The 19,393-nt window shown below is 37.0% G+C and overlaps 2 protein-coding genes across 4 annotated transcripts; both read left to right on the forward strand.

The window, feature by feature from the left end:
- The first annotated feature begins 3,145 nt into the window (after positions 1 to 3,145).
- LOC140014336 (protein STRUBBELIG-RECEPTOR FAMILY 8-like) lies at positions 3,146 to 11,203 on the forward strand. The gene is made up of 16 exons (XM_072065038.1): positions 3,146 to 3,695; positions 4,433 to 4,565; positions 4,651 to 4,722; positions 4,838 to 4,903; positions 4,998 to 5,069; positions 5,150 to 5,221; positions 6,084 to 6,155; positions 6,233 to 6,298; positions 6,398 to 6,463; positions 6,539 to 6,849; positions 7,969 to 8,225; positions 8,559 to 8,830; positions 8,982 to 9,117; positions 9,658 to 9,800; positions 9,986 to 10,142; positions 10,538 to 11,203. The coding sequence occupies exons 1-16, from the start codon at positions 3,518 to 3,520 to the stop codon at positions 10,685 to 10,687; spliced, it is 2,223 nt and encodes a 740-aa protein (XP_071921139.1). The 5' UTR covers positions 3,146 to 3,517; the 3' UTR covers positions 10,688 to 11,203.
- Positions 11,204 to 12,581: 1,378 nt separating this feature from the next.
- On the forward strand, positions 12,582 to 19,101 carry LOC113708643 (O-fucosyltransferase 15). Of its 3 annotated transcripts, none has more exons than XM_027231185.2 (10): positions 12,582 to 13,297; positions 14,959 to 15,048; positions 15,276 to 15,366; positions 15,504 to 15,565; positions 15,743 to 15,831; positions 16,190 to 16,310; positions 16,416 to 16,559; positions 16,700 to 17,034; positions 17,943 to 18,183; positions 18,626 to 19,101. In XM_027231185.2, exons 1-10 carry the CDS (start codon positions 12,923 to 12,925, stop codon positions 18,935 to 18,937), a joined length of 1,860 nt encoding a protein of 619 aa, XP_027086986.2. In that variant the 5' UTR covers positions 12,582 to 12,922; the 3' UTR covers positions 18,938 to 19,101. The 3 variants fall into 3 exon arrangements, with proteins under 3 accessions (XP_027086986.2, XP_027086985.2, XP_027086989.2); XM_027231184.2 differs by having other exon boundaries at positions 12,583 to 13,297; positions 15,270 to 15,366; XM_027231188.2 differs by lacking the exons at positions 14,959 to 15,048; positions 15,276 to 15,366; positions 15,504 to 15,565 and having other exon boundaries at positions 12,583 to 13,297.
- The last annotated feature ends 292 nt before the right edge of the window (positions 19,102 to 19,393 follow it).

The following is a 19,393-nucleotide window of genomic DNA, read 5'->3' on the forward strand; positions in this document are numbered from 1 at the left end:
TTAATTTGCTGCTCCCATTTTCTTCTTTTGAATAATATAAGAAGTTGTATTGTGGACAACATCAATTCAATTTTTCTTCCAAGGGAATGACGAGACACCCTTTGAAAGCAATTAAGGAGATTATTACAGTGAAAGTTACATTTACTACATTGAATAGTTTATCATTGGTTCAATCTATGCTACCTGTGGCATTGTGATCCTTGGATGGTGTGCAAAAGGGCTATTATGAGAATTAATGTTCTACCAAATATGTATTTTTTAGGTTTGTACAGACAATTACTAGGCATGTCTAATAGTTGTTCTAAACAAAGATAACATTCGTCATTTTATTTTAATTTACTATATTCGCTTTACAAAACATGTTAGTGTTTATTCAAAATACCATATTTCTCTAAATACTTCATCTAATATAGATTTTCATAAAAGCACTTATTAAGGGTTTGAGTACTTCTAAGGATATTGTTTGGATATACTACAGTTTAATAAGTATTTACTGTATCGGATAATATATAATTTGAAAATTTTTAAATGAATTTAGTTCATATTATAAGATAAAATGATTAAATTTAATGTTTTATTTTTTAAAGCATAAAAGCTATCCTAAAAGTTTCAAATTTGAACTTTTACTTGCACTCCTAATTCTATGGAATGATATTCACCAAATACCTCAAAAGTACTTTTAACAGCTAAAAGTGATTTTTTGCTAAAAGAATCGCAATCCCAAATAGGGTATGCCTCAATGTACTTAGGTTAGTATTTTCTCTAAAATCTCTAGGTGGTGTTGTATCCGACTTTTATCTTTTTTCAAAACACCTACAAAACAAGGGATGACAAATTGACCCATAATCAAGTTCAATCACAATATAAATCCATTAATCCAGCATTTGTGTATATCCTTTACACTCACTAATTAATTTTACTAGTAAGTTGTCCAATTCCTTTCTTCGTAACTTCCTTCCTTCTCGATTTGATTCGGGACATATTATTATCTTTTTTCTCAGATTTGTGAAGGTCAAGAACGTAAAATGCAAGCCACGCGGTCAAAGCAGCTGTGCATGATTCTTAAAGAAGTCTATACCATTCCAAACAAACAAACAAACACCTATGATTAGTCTTTTTTCCTCTTTGATTTGTGTAATGATAATTGCGAAGTCGACAGCTTTGCCCCCACAAAAAAGTCACCCAAATTGCAGTGTAGAAAGTTGAAGCATATCAGATAAATTATTCTCCAGACCAGACTTTCACAAGAGGCCAATTTTTAGTCCCTGTCAAAAAGCTAGAAAGGCCCCAAAGCGCCAGTCCCCTTCAGCCTCTCTCTGCCAATAATCCCAGTCCGGTAAAAGCCATTTTGAGGACGCCTGGGGTCCGTATTCTTCGGGCAGTGGCTAAATACAAAGGCGTATAGGATCAATAGAAAAACACAAAAAAGGGCCCAAAAGAAACACGTCCTCTCCTCAGTCCTCAGTGGCCTTTTTGACATAATCATTACCGCCAGGGGCAATTTTTATTCTCATCATTCCCTCCTTCAGTCCTTCATACTTAAAACCAATATTCGTCCCATTCTGCTGTGCGTTAGAGACGGAGAAAGTGACATTCAAAAAGCGATTGTCATACTTCATGTTTTCAACGTTCAAACTACTGCTCCTTTTCACACGTCGGCCTTGTTTGTCAAACAAATTTTTGGCCAAGTTTATCTGCTATATAAGTTTTTTTTTTGAACAATTTTAGCCACAGTAATTTCAAAAAAATATTCAAAAATTGACACACTTCAAAAAAATTTTCTACAACTTTTATAGTAAATTATAGTAAAGTTTTAGATAAACACCTAAAAAACTCACTTGCCAAATGGCCCGTCATTTTTATGCTTTTCTTAAAGCATGTTCATCCAATTCAAGCCCGTTTGGATTGCTATTTTTAAAGTTTTTGTAAAAATATTTATCATAACGATTTTGATATATATAAGATAAAAAAATGATTGAAAAATATGTTTATAGAAAATGTAAAAATTTTTGGATGGAAAATTGCAATCCAAACGAAACTTTTAAAGAATGCTTATTTCATATTTATGTTACCTAATTCTTCTTTAGATGGTGCTGCTAGCAAAAACTTCCTTTTTTAAAAAACAAAAAAAAATCTTTTTGCATAATTTAAAGCTCACTTGGGATTCTCGGTGACATGTTTTCTATGCCAATCCAATGCCATCTATAGTATTGTGTCAAGTGTTTTGTTATTATTTACACTTTAATTTTCTAATAATTCAACTTGGTTTGATTTAACACAAGTGTAAATAATAACAAGACACTTGGCGCAATACTATATGTGGCATTGGGTTGGCATAAAAAATATGACACCGAGGATCTCAAGTGTTTAAAGCTAGCAAAACCGGTACTTCCAAGCAGAAATGGTACATTAACAATCTACTAGGGAAAAAAAAAAAGAGAATCTACTAGGAAATCCCTCACAAACAAAAGAAGAGGTCCAGGATAGCTAAGACAAAATTGAGTAGAGTTTGTTATAAAAGTTATTAGGAGGATTGGGCAAGCTATTGAATGTCTACTTAGTTCAATGCATTTCAAGTTGTCATAATAGGAGGGTAAGTGTATTGAATTACTCTGTAAAAGAAGGCAAGTAATGAATTCCAGCTGAGGCTGCTAAATATTATAGGCTCATGTTAGGTAAGTTATTTGTAATCGGATCACTGATAAACCTAAACCGTTGACCTCATCCTAAACAATTTTTGCAGTTTTAACCTTTGAAACTTGGAAATTTAGTAAACTTGAGTTAGATTCAATGAAAGCTTATTTAAGCTCGACACGGGTTCTATCAAACTGAAACGCGCAAACACTCTGTACTCTTTTAACTAGTTCGAACTTCAAGTCTACTTTTAGTTACATCATAAACATATTTTTTTATTTCACACATATCACAACTTAAAAATTGCTACCCACTTAATCCAAATAAACTGTTCTAAATGATCTTCAACCATAGAAAAACAAAATGATACATACCTGTAAATTAGACAAAATAAAAAGAGGAAGTATTATTGTTAGTTTTGCCTTCTACCACTGAAGCTTTTTCCTGTTTTTGCCGACACAAGAAAGGAAGAAACATGTTATAATGCATTCTTTCTTTATTTTGATGCAATGCCAGTTACATATCACCACCATCCCTTCTCTCACTTCACACGCAAAACAGCGCAAAGCAGCAAAGCTTGTAAATTTTGATGTAATGCGAACCTCCTCAGTAAGCAGACTCGTCCTTCCGCTCTTACTAGTAGTGGACTGGTAGTAGTAATATATTTAATGTTCTCTCTCTTCATAAACTCGCCAAGCTTCGAATCTCACAGCTTCCCCTTTTAACGATGGAGACACCTACCTCACCTCACCCTCCTCCTTCGCACCACCATCATCTCTGCTTCTTCTTTAATCTTTCTTCCACATCTCTCTCATTCCTTCACTCTCAACAATGCCCGGCCGCAACGATTTAAGCTGAATGCCGTGTTTTGACTGATTCAAATATGCTCATGCCAGTAGATACGGACTGTCAATACAAGAATCTCGAGGTAGCATCATTTATGGAAGGGAAAAAGATCAAATCTTGCTGCATTCGGAGCCCTCTGCATTTATTTGTTGTGATCCTTGTTGCCATTCTCTCTGGTTTGCTTGCTGTTGATGGAAACACTGATCAAAACGATTGTGAGTTTTTTCTTTTTAACCACCTCTTTGAGTCTTTTCTTCTTCATTTCCTTTTTTGTACTGTACTTTTAAGTGCTGCTTTCTTAGGTGATTAGGAGGCTGAGCAGCTTCATTTTGTGGGGAACTGGCATTTTTACTGGGTTTCTCTTAATTTCTGTTTTTATTTTTATTTTTATTTTTTTTGGCTTTTGGGAGGGGGAGGAGGAGGGGGAGCGGATGGGGAGGGAGGTGGGCGGTTGGGGTATTCCTGTCAGTATGAAACTGAGCAAAAATGATAGCTTTTTGTCTTGCTGTTGTTTTTTTTTTTTTTTTTTTTGTGTTAATGGATTTGAGATTTATTGTATGTCAAGAATCAGGATTGGTTTTGTTGGATGACGGAGAAATCTTGTGATGCGAAACTATGTCTTTAGTAAAATCTCTGAAGATATGTTGATCATGAATGATCTTTGAATTGTTCTGCAGTTTCTTTCAAATCGTGGGGAATGTGACAAAATTGACCTGATGCTCTTTGTTTGTTTGCGAAAGATGTTATTGATGAAATGTACTGGAGTGATGTTTAATAAATAGCTTGATTATTCACTTCTTGGCTATTTATTTGCTTTTTGTTCTTTCGATGGGTTTGAGAGCCAATGCCAGGGAAAAGATTAAAACTTTTTTCTTAATATGGAAGAACTATTTTTAATTTGTTTTCCAATATTGACTTCTTCTCTGAATTATGTTTCCTTGTATTTCTGCAGTAACAGCTCTGCAGGTTTTGTACAATGTACTAAATAGTCCTCCACAGCTAACTGGTTGGAAATCCAATGGTGGCGATCCGTGTGCAGAGTCATGGAAAGGAATTACCTGTCAAGGCTCTGCAGTGGTTTCGCTGTAAGTTTGTACATCGATATGGAAGTTTTTTTATCTATGATTTAGGTGCGTGTTTGGTATCAGCATCTTTGTTCTGTTTTGACAGTCAACTATCTGGATTGGGGCTGAACGGAACAATGGGATACTCGCTGAATAGTCTTATGTCATTGAAAACATTGTAAGACTATTGTTTCTGTGATCAATAACGACCTTAAAGATTATTGAATTTTGAGGTGCTTCTAATGTTAACAGCCACTTAACTTTGTAATCATTATGCGTATTATTTATCTTAGGGATTTGAGTGGCAATATGATTTATGATCCAATTCCCTATCAGTTACCACCAAACCTTACGAGTCTGTAAGTTTCAAAATTCAGTGAACTTTAAGTTGGTGCAGGATCCCGTGTCTTTTGTTTCTTTAATTTGCTAATGATGAGTTATTTGTCACTGCAGAAACCTTGCTTATAACAATATAAGTGGGAATCTTCCTTACTCCCTCTCTGGCATGGCCGCCCTTAGCTATTTGTGAGCGACACATCTTTCACGATTTCAATTGCATATGTTGGGTTTATTCTCTTATTTCTAACTCTGTCTATTTGCTTTAGGAATGTTAGCCACAATTCGCTCTCTCAATCAATTGTAGATGTCTTCAACAATCATTCTGACATGGCAGTGCTGTAAGGGATTTAATTACATGCTATCATCAGCTTGTTGCTTTAATACATTTGGGAGCAACCATTATATAGGAACTTCTATTTTTGTTGCCCTATATTCAGAGTTGCTTGCTGAGACTTCTGGAAATTTTCTAAATTTTATATTACATACAGTCCATTTAATGAAATCTGTTCTTCATGCCACTTGAAAATACAGCCATCAGTACACTATAGGAGCAATTCCCAGGTGTCCAACCGTTGTGATCTTATTTCAAGGAACAGTGAACACATCAGAAGATTAATTTTGTACAAGTGCATTAGATAACAAATAGGTAAGGTGACTTAAAAAAGGGATGAGTCACTGAAGCTGGGCAGAAATATTTATTGATGGGCAAGTAAACTGTGGTATCTGGCTGGACATACCATGCTTATGGTACTTGGTTGTTGTTCTTGGGAACTAAAGTTGATAAAATTTCCTATCATGAATTCTAATAATTTTTCATTCAAATTGTTAGTTATACACGACAGAATAAGATGCAATGGATAAAGTTCCAACATCTTGCTATTCAGATTTCAGCTACACATATTTATTGAAGCGATAAGCGATAAACCACACTTCAGTTTTCAGCACTTTCAGAGCTTGAAATTGGTCATCTTTAAATTTTCAACAAATTGAAATCCAGTGTTTACATTCCAGTTTTAGTGCACATCCGGCTGAAGAGTAGTTTCTGGAAATGTCATTATCGAAGGGATTTAGCTAGAATCTTATGGTACATTAAAGAGGGGATTGCCTTACCATGAAAGACTTGCATCCATATTATTTGGCAGACCAGTCTGTTTCAGTTTTGTCTTTCTAAAACAATTTTCTGACTTGCATGTATCTCAGGGATTTGTCCAGCAACAATTTGACTGGAGACCTTCCTCAATCCTTCATCTCATTATCAAATCTTTCTACTCTGTAAGTTTTGCTTGGTGCTCCTTGTCGAGTTTGCTATTTAGTTGCAGAAGTTTCTCATGGGGTGTGTGTTCTTGCAGTTACTTGCAAAATAATCAATTGACTGGTTCACTTGATAGTTTGGTTGGGTTGCCCTTGACAGATTTGTAAGTGGCTCTGGCTTCTGGGAAACTATGTCAAGGTTGACCCCAGCTTACATCACATAATACCTTGTGTTCATTTCTTTTCTTTTTCTTTTGTTGCAGAAATGTTGCAAACAACAATTTCAGTGGATGGATACCACAAGAACTCCTCTCCATCCCTAAATTTAAGTAAGTTGTCCATAATATTGCCCTATCATGCTAAACTTCTTAGATCTCTTCCCTTTGACATTTAGCATGAAACAGATACAATGGGAATTTGTTTGCCAATGGTCCTGCTCCTCCACCACCGCCATATACCCCACCCCCTCCTGGTAGATTTAGGAACCGCTCTTCTCCAGCTCCAGGTGCACCCAAGGATTCAAAAAATCATCCAACACATCCAAATACTGGAAATGGAGATAAGGGGCTGAAAGCTGGACCTATTGTAGGCATAGTTCTGGGCTCTTCGGTCGTGGCTTTCCTTGCATTAATTGCACTTGTTTTTTGCCGTAGAAAGGGGAAAAAGAAGGAAATTGCTGCAAGACCTTCCAGTGGAAGTCTTTCTGCTAGTACAGGTAGAGATCCTGTTATTCCCCTTTACTATAAATTTTAGCAGATAGTATATGAAAATCTATCATGTTATAGGTGTTCATCTAATCTTTGGTGGGGTTCTGGCTGGATCCTCTGTATAGGATTCCAAATTTTTGCAAGGTTCCTTGGGAAAAATTCATTCATACTCTTTCTTTGTTTTCTTTTCTCACTAACTACAACTTCTACTTGATTTTGGTGTTGCATAGCAAGGAAATTGTTTATGCTGATGCGCTACCTTTGGACCCTCTTGGCTAAATAGTTGAAAAATGTCTCATTTCAACTTTTTGCTCATAGGTTACGAGGACTTTCCTTTTCATTGTTAGGTTCTGTAGGATTTTATGTCGATTTTGTGTTCTTGGAATAGGAATGGTTGAGATCGTTATTCCTGAGTTACATTCTCTGTATAGGAATCATCAGAAATCATGCTACTCTACTGAGCAATATTAATGTCATAAACTCTTTGCAATCAAAGAAATTCATCCTGAGATGCTGCTAAACTTGGAATAGCTCTATTGAAAGAAAGTTGTATCTTGTTGCTTTTTATAGTTCTCTTCAAAGAAACTATTGCTTTAGTCACTTTAACTTGTTTACCCAATCTGCATCACATTTAGTTGTCCTTTCTCCGTATTGTTATATACCATGAAATTGTTATATGCATCTATGGCAAGGACCAGTTGTTGTCCTATATGTCATGTCTAGTTTTCTTTTTTCATTTCCTGGGGATAACATGTGTTTATTTTCTAGCTTTTTATTGTGGAATTACTTGGCAGGATCTGTAGCTTTGTTGTGACTGTTTTAGTCTATTGCTTCCAAGTAGGCATGATTAATAAACTTAACAGAGGTTTTCATGCTTTGGGAAGGAATTCTGTTGTCTCAAAAGACATGCTAACCCACTGGTTGTGGCGTCTTTCATCAGGCTTAATACTTGTTTCTGAACATTGATTAATGTTTCACTATCAATTTGATGTTCAGTCCATGTATATGTTAACTTGTTGCATGCCTCTGATATAGACCCTAACTTATGCAACAAAACTGTTTCTGGTCATTGGGCTTTAATTAGTGCATTGAGGTGGTCTATTTTGTGTGTGTGGGTATGTTTGTAGTTAACAAGGAAATGCAAGAACAAAGAGCAAAATCTACGGCTACTGCAGTGGATTTGAAGCCCCCTCCCGCAGAAAAAGTGATGGTTGAGAAAATACCAGGGAGGAATGGATCCATGAAGAGAGCAAAATCACCTATTACTGCAACATCTTATACAGTCGCTACACTCCAGACAGCAACAAACAGCTTTACTCAAGAAAATCTTATTGGTGAAGGCTCTCTTGGTCGTGTTTACAGAGCAGAGTTCCCCAACGCCAAGGTGATACACATTTTAATACTTGTAGCTAGTAAGAATTTCATCCAAGAGGACAGCCAAAAAGCTTATCTTTTCTAGCATGTGATTCTTATGGTTCCTATTATTACTTTATCGCAATTAGGTGCTATCTCTGACTCTTGGACTACTTGAAGTGAAATACTGCATTTTTTAAAGAAATTTCTCCCACCCCTCTACATCAGCTGGTGGTTGAATGTTTCAGTGATGGACAAATTTATCACATTCATTTGGATGTGCATTGCCTGTTGTGAATATAATGAATTGGTAATTACATTTTTATAATTTTTAACTGATAATTTCATAATTCACTTCTTGTAGATCATGGCCATAAAGAAGATCGACAATGCAGCATTGTCACTGCAGGAGGAAGATAATTTTCTTGAAGCCATCTCCAATATGTCGCGCCTGAGGCATCCAAACATAGTTCAGTTGGCAGGATATTGTGCAGAACATGGGCAGCGTCTTCTGGTTTATGATTATATTGGAAATGGTAGCTTGCATGATATGCTGCACTTTGCTGATGAGCGAAGTAAGATGCTGACATGGAATGCACGAGTCAAAGTAGCACTGGGCACCGCTCGAGCTCTAGAGTATGTTATCTGCTTCATGAAATTAATCTTTCAGATATGCACTCGCATATATAAAAATAAAAATAAAAAAAGTGAACAAGCATGCACTTGCTCTCACTAAAAACGATTTATGTGCTGAGGGCCTTTCGTAAACTGTTCCGCTTTTATTTAGGTACTTGCACGAAGTGTGTCTGCCTTCTGTTGTACATAGAAACTTGAAGTCAGCAAATATATTATTAGATGAAGAGCTCACTCCTCACTTGTCGGACTGTGGGCTGGCTGCTTTGACACCAAATACAGAACGACAGGTAATCCTTGTGATTAAACGATGCAGATGTTCCAGTCAAAGTACTGGGGTCCTTTTCAGAGTTTTCATCCATGACATCCTGTGTAGGATAGTCATCTATCCATTCTTGTAACATTACTTAGTGGCCTGTTGTGTTTTTCTTTTCTTTTCATTTTTGGGGGATGGGTGTGTGGTTGGGAGCAGGGTTTGGGATTAAGAATGTGAAAACGCAATCCAGTTAGAAAAGTTTGCCTATTTCACTTATTGAAAGCACAGTGGCAAAGGAAGTTAAAATGGAGGGTGGTTTTTGTTTCTTTGGACGTTATGTTTACTTGTTTGGGCTCAAGCAGTTGAAGACTTTCCGTTTGTTCTTCATGTCTTGCTAATTAATTTTACCTATTATGAATGTATTCTTTTCTGACTTTCTGTCTGTTATTATTCAGCTCCTCCTTTTCTCCAAGCAAGCAAAAACATTTTCAGCTATATGATGACTTTTGTCCGGGATAATTTTTTAGAATACACTCAGAGATGTAACAAATTTTGTCACTGCAATGTTCAATAGGTTTCATCGACCCAAATGGTTGGTTCATTTGGTTACAGTGCTCCTGAGTTTGCCTTATCTGGAATATACACTATTAAGAGTGATGTGTACAGTTTTGGTGTGGTAATGCTGGAGCTCCTGACAGGTCGAAAGCCACTTGATAGGTAAACTTGATCCTTCGGAAAACAATAACCTCATTTCCATCCTCTGGTGATTTCTGCAGTCCTTGGATTTTCATCCTGAATGACCTCATTTCCATTCTCTGATGATTACTCCACTCCTTGGCTTTCCTTCTTGTGCTCAGATTTTCTTTTCTTTCCCTTCACTGTGCACTTTTATTGTATTACAGTTCAAGACCAAGATCAGAACAGTCACTTGTGAGATGGGCCACTCCTCAACTTCATGATATAGATGCCTTGGCCAAAATGGTGGATCCTGCTCTTAATGGGATGTATCCTGCAAAGTCTTTGTCTCGTTTTGCTGATATAATTGCACTTTGTGTTCAGGTACAGTGTTATTCAAGTAGGAATTTCCATTATGGTTATTGAGTTAATGAGAATCACACGTTGGGCACGAGGGCACTCATGATGTAATTAAGCACAATAACTGAATCAACTTTCTTTTTCTGTAGAGAGATAGCATAGTTGAATACAACTAACTAAGAAGTAAGCGATCACTAAAGATATCATGGGAAACATAGTAGGGTAATATATTTAAACTAACTGTATAAATCGTGTAACGCATACCTTGTGTCGGTAGCTATGATTTCTGCCTTTGTTGATTATTGGTGCCTGTGGGACTAGCTTCGGGGCACCATGTTGTACAATGCATTAATTCTCGTTATGACGATACGATATGTACACAAGTAATAGAACGGTGTTTTTTTGTTTTTTCCTTTCAGCCTGAACCTGAATTCCGGCCTCCCATGTCTGAAGTGGTGCAAGCTCTGGTAAGGTTAATGCAAAGGGCAAGTGTAGTGAAAAGGCGATCTAGCGATGAATCTAGTTTTGCATACAGGACTCCAGATCATGAAACAATTGACTTTTCGTAATGGCCCTCTTTGTTCCCCGGCATGGCGGAGCTGTATCCAGCCTTTGCAATTTTGTATACGCACCCAGGCAGAGGTGAACTGTGTAAAAAGTGCAAAACAGGCCAGCTGATTATTGGCAGGTACAAAAGAAAAATGCCCGAACAGATTCATACGAAGCTCACACCTTTGTCCTTCCGTTTTGAGGCACATATTTCACATTTTAATCGATGAATCAGTTCATCCACCATTCTTGTACTCATGGTCATGACTTACTGTGTATATTATTGTTCTTCTTCCAAGATATAAATATATGTGTATCCCATCCGCCGGTTAGGTACGCAAAGGGGTTTATGAGAAATGATGGGGGGGAGTCAAAATCTACATTTTCCTTCACAAATCACGGTCATGTAAACTGGTCCAACCCTTTCTTCAGTTCTTGTAAGTTGTTCACAAAAACTTGGTAGTGTTGCTTCAATGATCAATCTGCCTCGTGCTGTGCTTGTTTAGGCACAGCAAGAATTTGTGCCTTGCTCAGAATGCAACGACTTTTCTTAGCTTCATCTGATTCATGCATTGTAACGTCAACAGTCTGCAGGATTGTGGAGCTTCGAGTGTAAGCAAGCCTGATGTTTTAGATCTGAATTTGAACAGGCTGGACCAAACGCGGTACACGGATACAGCTTGGCAGTTCCAACTTGTGCATGTGACTGTAGAACTGTAGAAAATGTAAAATAACCCCCTTGCTAACTAAAATGACAAAGCATCTTGACAATTAATATGCTGGAATTGAATTTGATAAACTTCTCTCATTCTTTTCTTCTCTACCTCTCCTCTCTTACTTCTCTCTGCGAGAAGGAAATTAAATCAAGCTATCTAAATATTTAGTTTCCTAATTCTTTTAGTTTCTTTTTTTTTTTTAATTTAGCTTCCATATTAATTTAGGAAATCTCAAGTCAATTTCAAATTACTTTTGATTTACTATTTTATTTGTTTAGAAAGTTCTACAATATATAAATACCATTAATCTGTTAGATTAGGACTTGGAGAGTTGGGTCGCGAGAGTGGATTTGAGGGGAAGTCTTATAGTTGAGATTTGTGAGTTATCTGACACGACTTGATATTATTATTGGATTTTGGGTTAATAAATTATTGACTATTTGTTTGTGCGTTTCTTCCCATCCTCTTCCCACGTATGTTTATATGTATCAAAATTGCTTCCACTATGTTTATAATTTTCTCAAAGGCCTCCCTAGGGAGGGAGACCACACTTCCATGAATTTCGTTTTATTTTCTTTTTGTAATAAAGTGTCTCCTAAGTTTTTTTTGTTTCTTCCAAAATTCCTAGTGAGAATTTTTTATTCTTCCAGGATTTTTATTTTGTTGTTGGATCTGAATTTATTCCGTATCGGTTGTTAGATTTGAATTTTTTCTATCTTAAATCTATTGCGACAAATCTCATCATTACTAGCAGTCATTTATTACCAAATCTGGCATTTGCAACATACACGAAAAGAAATGGAGCTACAATGATTTATTTTATTAAAAGATAATTATAAAATATTTTAGATCCGTTCATAATTTTTTAAATCTATTATATCTGTTAAATTAGATTTATGTATAAATCAACTCGTGTTAGATGATTTTCAACAATCCATTAATGCAACTTTTTGTTATAAAGTTGGGATTGAATTTGATGATCCCAAACCTACCGATGAGGGATTGAGAAATGATGACAATCCACCAACATGTCGGCGATCTCACTTTACTACTATATTCTTTCTGTCATTTGTCCAAAAAATCCACAACATTTTAATCCTATAGTTTCCTGCCATTTGGAGTAACTCCACGTGCCCAACCTTACACCACCCTATAGTTGTAACCAAATTCTAATTTTCAAAGTCAGATTGTAACCTCGCAAGTCCGAGGAGCTGAGGACCGAGTCCGTAACCGGTCAGTCACCTTATCCAGTTCGCACACTTGCCCACGTCACCATCTCGCGCCTTATAAATTATATAATGGCTTCTCCTTTGCCTGAGGCTTCGGCCTTCGTCTCCTCCCCTGACTTCCTCACGCTTCTTTCGCTTTCCTTGTCCTAAACTTTCAACTTCAAAAATCCATTCATTCGAATAATAAGAGAAAAGAGAAAGAGGTTATCCAATGAAACTCTAACAAAAGCATTAAATTCTCACAAAAAAACAAAAGAACAAGAATCCCACTCGGGAAAGTCTTAAATTCTTTACTTTTTTGGGGAGTGAAATGTTCCGTAGTAGTAATAATGATGATTTCTCCGGCTCCTCGGATTTAAATGAAGAGGATATGATTAAAGACCCGCAACCCGATGCTTCCACTTCTGGTAACCTCCGAAAGTCCGTAAGCCAGAGCACGTCATCATTAACCTCAAATGGTTCAGTCGAATCGATATCTGCGACCCGGTTCTCACATGGGTCTAGACGGAAGAGCAAGAGATGGAGAGGGTGGTGTCAGAGGAGAGGGATAGCCGGGTTGGCCCTATTGGTGCTTGTGTTTTTCATCTCCAACTCTTGGATGCTCTATCGGATCCGAGATCCGGGTCGGGCCGCTGGAATTAAGGTCAAGTACTTGAAGATGAATTCTTCCACGGTTTCTATTAAGGTAAGTTCTAGTCTCGACATAATTGAACTTTTTTGAGGATTTTTCTTTTTGTATTTGTTAGTAGATTTTGGAAATTTTGAGTATTGCTAAGAGAAATGGAGAATTTCTTGTAGAAAAATAAAAAAGTGCAATCTTTTTAGCTACTGTAGTATGTAAAATTATTGATCTTGGACGTGGACTATCGGTGCATACAATTGCAAGATGAGAGAATAGCTCAGCTTCACTTGCCCTTGAAAACTTGGATGTTTCCTTTGAAAATTTTTGAACTCTCTGTTACCATATTATTTCAAAGTTAGACGTAGTCATGCCTGAATTTGAAGAAATGTACAAGGTTCTTCTTCCAAGTATGCATCTTTTCAAATTCTTGCCCCCCAAAAATCTCCACCCCTGCGTTAGCCACGGACCATGGTCTTGATGCTAGGTAGGTTTTATGCTTTACAGGTAGATAACATGGATTTGTCCAATGTGAAGATCACTGGTAATTTAATAGTTGGAGACGTACTGATGAAATTTAGGTTGATATAGTAAGTATATTTCTTTAAGCAAACTTAGAAAACATTATTAGAAAGACGCATATAGCTCTCCAGGCTCTAATTTTAGGATATCATGTCAGGACTTTTACTTTCTGAAAACATGGTTATTACTTTTGGGAGTTTTAGGAGGTCTTGAGTCTAGTTTGATTCCTAGCAGAAGCAAGTGGGATTAATTATGTTAGGGGTAGGATTTTTGGATATTCGTCCCAAGATCCCTTTTCCTTAAAGCTGCATATGATTTTCATTTGATAATTGACGGCATATCTTGAAAAGTTGATAACAAAGCTAAATTATGCCCTGATTTGTCTCAAATGGTACAAATATTTGTTGGCAAAAGTGTCATTGTTGAGTATTGTTCCACCTAACTTTAAATCAAAATGAATATATGTCAGCTTTCTTTGGAATTGTTTCATCCCATAAAACTTCTTAGGAATTTATGAATCTCATGTCTGAAAACCAACAAAGTGCGGGACAGCACTGTATTAATTTTAGTCAGGCATAACTCACGAACAGAACAAGCCCTTAGGGCAGGGCTTCCAGTTTGTAGGAACTATGGTGGTTAAGGAGAGACCTGATTGGACATCTAACTGCCCTCCTCCTTATTCCTGCAGTGATATTTGTATTAGTTTACTGAAACATATCAATAAAAAGTGCATCTTTCATCAAATGATGTAATTATGTGCATGCATTTTGCAATATGTAATGCATGTAGCACAAAATCATACTTGTCAATGTTCTCTTTTATTTGTGAAACATCTGTGTTAAAGAGCATGGTAATCATATTAGTTAGGATCCTTACAGGATGAGAGCGTGGATAACAATTTTTTTAGATAGCAGTTAACAAAAAATTACAACAGAAAACTGAAGTGAACTGGATGGAAAACCACACTATTTGGTTGCAACTCCTAATGGAGGGGTTGAAGGTTGTTGCTTTAAAGGGGCTATGACATCCATATCGGCAACTGGATAAACTTTCTTCAACTTCCCTAGCATTACTAAAATTTCGTGTTAGAAGATTGTATAACTTTTGAGAACATGGAGGAAGTATGGAAGTCTTCATTTACTCTGTTTTGGTTTTGCTGCAATTTAAGTAACATGAGAACTTATAGGTGTTTTATTCAAATGTAGGAGGAACTAGTAAAGCTTGGTAAAGGAAAAAAGCCTCAGAAGACTATTTATGCAAGACTGTTGGCAAAGGCTTCCCATGCCTTAGCTGAGGTATGTATAATGAACATCTGCTTAACCACTACAGTTCTTTAAAGTAAATGAAAAAGTAAATGCTTCCCAGTGGTTGGGGAAAGGCTCTTAGAGTTCTGTTCTCTATCAGGTTCAGGGTTTGAATCCTGGGCCTGACAACAGGGGATAGGAAGGGTGTGGGAAGGTGTGGAAGGATAAAAAAAATATATAATAATAATAAATTTGATAATGCTACATGTCAGGGACAGAACAAACCAGAGCCGAAGGACTTGTGGGTGGATCATGACAATGCTTCATCCTGGAAACCTTGTGCTGATCAGCGCGATTGGGAACCTAGTGGTCTCTCTCTCTCTCTCACAAACACACACACACACACACACCCCTCCCTGCATGTATCACCAACATACCTTGTAACTATTGGGTTTGAGACCTTTGTTGGGCTAATATTTGCATCAATTGGTTTGCGCATTTCTCAGAAGGAAATAATGGTTACATAATGGTTACTGCAAATGGTGGCATAAACCAGCAGCGAGTTGCTGTAAGTTATGTCTATGATGCATTTTCTACTTTCCCATATCCATGGTGCAAATAACTCTTCTTTAGGAGTTCATCTCACAAATAATTCCTAGCCTTTCAAGCCATATATTGCAACTTTAATTTTTCCAATTATCATGCCACCCTCTGGCACTAAAATGTTAAAATCTTTTGAAAACAGATATGCAATGCTGTTGCTGTTGCCAGATTACTTAATGCAACACTTGTTCTTCCGGGCTTAATGTACAGCAGTGTGTGGAGAGACGCAAGGTAAATATTACTACTGATTACATGGAAAGCCTCTTGATATACATGTATAATTACTGTCTGCTATGTTGACTTTTCCTTTTTGGATTTTGTACGAGTTGTTAATACATACGTACAAGATCACTGTGAAGGTCCTCTTATTACTTTCTCCTTCATGTGCCTTCCTGATTCTGTCTATCATCTGGTGCAGTCTCTAAAATACTGCACCTTTAACAATTTTATTTACATGCATTATCCTATCTTCAGTAACACACTGTTTGAAACCAATAAATTTTCCTTACATCTCCTGGAAAAGTCCTTTCATAATGCTTAGGATGTTCTACAAGTGGAAGATTGATGGGATAATTCTACTATTTCTTAGCCATTTTGGCAATATCTATCAGGAGGATCATTTTATCAATTATTTGAGGCCTGATGTTCGGATAGTGAAGGAGCTTCCAAAGCAGTTAAAATCATTAGATCTGGATGCTATTGGCAGTGTGGTTAGTTTCTTATCCTGTCAACTCTAGACAATGTTTCCTATGTATAATATAATTCCAAATGCTTATAGATGTTGTTGCTTGAAACTCTGGTCTAAAATTGTTCAGGTCTCAGATGCTGATATAGTGAAAGAAGCCAAGCCAGGTTTTTACAAAAAGTACATCCTTCCCATTTTACATCTTAATCGAGTTGTACATTTTGTTGGATTTGGGAATCGCTTGGCATCTGACCCTATACCATTTAAGGTGCAGGTAAAATTATAGGCTCTTGACATTTATTGCTTGTCGACCTAGGATTAGCTTGGCAATGAATCCATGGAATGCCAACCTTTTGCACTTCTTTTTTTGCGTTTCTTTCCTACCTTGCTTCCTAATTTAAGGGCTTCATCTAGAGACTTCGATGCAGATGTAATTTTCATGCACTGAGATTTGTACCTAAAATACAAGAAACTGGAGCTTTGCTGATTCAACGAATGCGTCAAAATATGTCTCGACTGGGGCCGTTGGATAAACACCTTCTTGGTCCCTTGGCAGAACCCAAAAAGAAGGGGCAAAGATCTCATTCAACCAAAGCTTCCAGATATTTAGCTTTGCATCTCAGATTTGAAATTGACATGGTGGCACATTCTTTATGCGAATTTGGTGGGGGTAAAGAAGAACAGAAAGAATTGGAAGCTTATCGTGAAAAACACTTCCCTGCCTTGATAGAGCTAAAGAAGACTCAAAAGTATGCCATACTCAATTCTTCTTACATATCTGGTCTGAGTAAATCAGTTATTAGATTATGTTTGATCCATGACGTGTCATGGTATTCACATCTTTTCAATAGCTCAAGTGCTTAACCTGTTTTTCCTTTATCCATTTTGATGTACTGTCAAGGTGGTTAGAATCTGTGGAGTATGAAACTGTTTGTTGAACGGGTGTCACTCTCTTTTTTTTGAATAGGCATCACTGGTTAAGTGAGACAACTAGTTGGCAGTATTCATAAGGTTTTGGCTGTATGTGTTAAAAGGTTTGCACATTTAAATGGCCAGCAAGTATACAAGTGTGACCTTTAATTGACTGTTATTTTGCTGAAATTGTGTGCATAACTATTTAAGATTTGGTGTACAATGCAGAGTTTGCATACAAAGATGAAGAAGCAAATTTACAGTGAGGAAATTGGATAGAGGACTAGGAAAGTGGGATTCCCAAGGCTTTACATCTAATAGTGAGGACTTGCATTTGTGGAAACATTTTTCATCACATGATCTGCCTTAAAACTGATATAGAAAGCACCTTTATGATGGACTTGGGGACGAAGGGTATTCTCTCCAAGTAAAAGTTAAACGTCCACAAGAAATTGATTGCAAAATTTTGATGGTATTGACTCCACATGGCTGCTCTTAAACGCCTTACTGCTCTTTGACTACACTATAACGAAGCCAAAATTGCATTTTGACTAGAACATTCTACTGGTGAAACCTGTAGACAAACTTTTTAAATTGCACTTTGAATTAAAAAATTGAGGATGGAATAGGGAACCCAACTTTAAGATCCTAAATATCTTCACTTTTTTTCTGCATAGGTGAATTATGTACACAAATGATGAGTATTTTCATTGATGTCTGCTTTGTTTTTCCTAAATTTTTGTAGATTACCTTCCATGGCTGCTCTCAGAGAAGAAGGATTATGCCCATTGATGCCTGAGGAAACGGTGCTTATGCTTGCAGCCCTTGGTTTCAACCGAAAAACGCGCATTTATCTGGCAGGAGCACATATTTACGGAGGGAAGTCAAGATTGACTGCATTAACTACCTTGTTTCCTAATCTGGTTACTAAAGAGAACCTGCTCTCGTCAGCTGAAATTGAACCATTTGCAAATTTTTCATCTCAGGTAAACTTTTATCTTGCCATTAGCATTTGAGATCTAGCCAGTTAGTTTGACAAGGCATCTCCAAATAGTGTCATACCTCTTCTTTCTGTATTGCCGGAAAGTTGTTACTTGCTAACGGTGTATGCTATTTCTAATGTAAAATTTGGTTGTTAAACCCCTTTTAAACACTTCTGCAAAACAGAATTGCAGATGGGTATGCAGAAAGCTAATCATAGAAGTAATCAACTTTTGTTTGGAAGTAGGTTACCAGCTCAAATTAACATAAAACACTGAATTTCTTATTTAACCTTCCGGCTTGAGGAGTGACATGATGACCTGACCGTGGAGTAGCTACTGTTGGATTTTGTGCATTTCAACAAAAGAATGTAGTCTATTTACATATATTTTTCAATCTGCATCTTTCAGTTGTTGAATGGCTTGTTACTTGAAAATTTATTTGCAGTTAGCAGCACTGGACTTTATCACTTGCACAGCTGCAGACAATTTTGCCATGACAGACTCGGGGAGTCAATTTTCATCGTTGGTATCTGGTTACAGAATCTATTATGGTGGGGGAGAAATGCCAACAATTCGGCCAAACAAACGCAGGCTTGCTGACATATTTGTTAAGAACAACACGATAGAGTGGAGCGTGTTTGAGAAAAGAGTAAGGAAGGCTGTGAGACAAACCAAAAGGGTTTTCTCACGTCCTACTGGTCGGAGTGTGTATAGATATCCACGGTGTCTAGAGTGTATGTGCAGTGACCAGCCCTGATGTACTTTTTGGCGACTTTCTGTCAGCATTTAGGCAGTGTATTTGTAGGTAAAACATTCTTTCGTAAACATTCTTTTGGGCTTTTGATATCAGATTTTACTGGAGGTCCAAGAATAGAGGTTGATTCAGTGTACAAATATAAAACAAACTGCAAATTGAGAAAAGTGGACTATTTATTGCTTTCGATTCCTCAAGGACTCGGGTGGAAATTTGGCCTGGCCCGTTCAGGGCAAGGTAAAAGTATTCCTTTGGTTCGTCAGATGCTGGTTACGTTTGCTTTATGACTTCAATAAAGTCCGCCTTACGAGCCTTAAAACTGTCAATTGAACAATCAGACAAAGATGACCTTCCAGTCTTGAGGGAAAGGAAACGCCATAGACAGTATATTTTGTTCAACAAGGAGACGCTGTCAATCCTTTGACATTTTTATTAGCTGGAGGCTCTTGAATCCACACT

The sequence above is a fragment of the Coffea arabica genome, chromosome 9c (assembly GCF_036785885.1).
Source record: "Coffea arabica cultivar ET-39 chromosome 9c, Coffea Arabica ET-39 HiFi, whole genome shotgun sequence".
Lineage (NCBI taxonomy): Eukaryota > Viridiplantae > Streptophyta > Magnoliopsida > Gentianales > Rubiaceae > Coffea > Coffea arabica.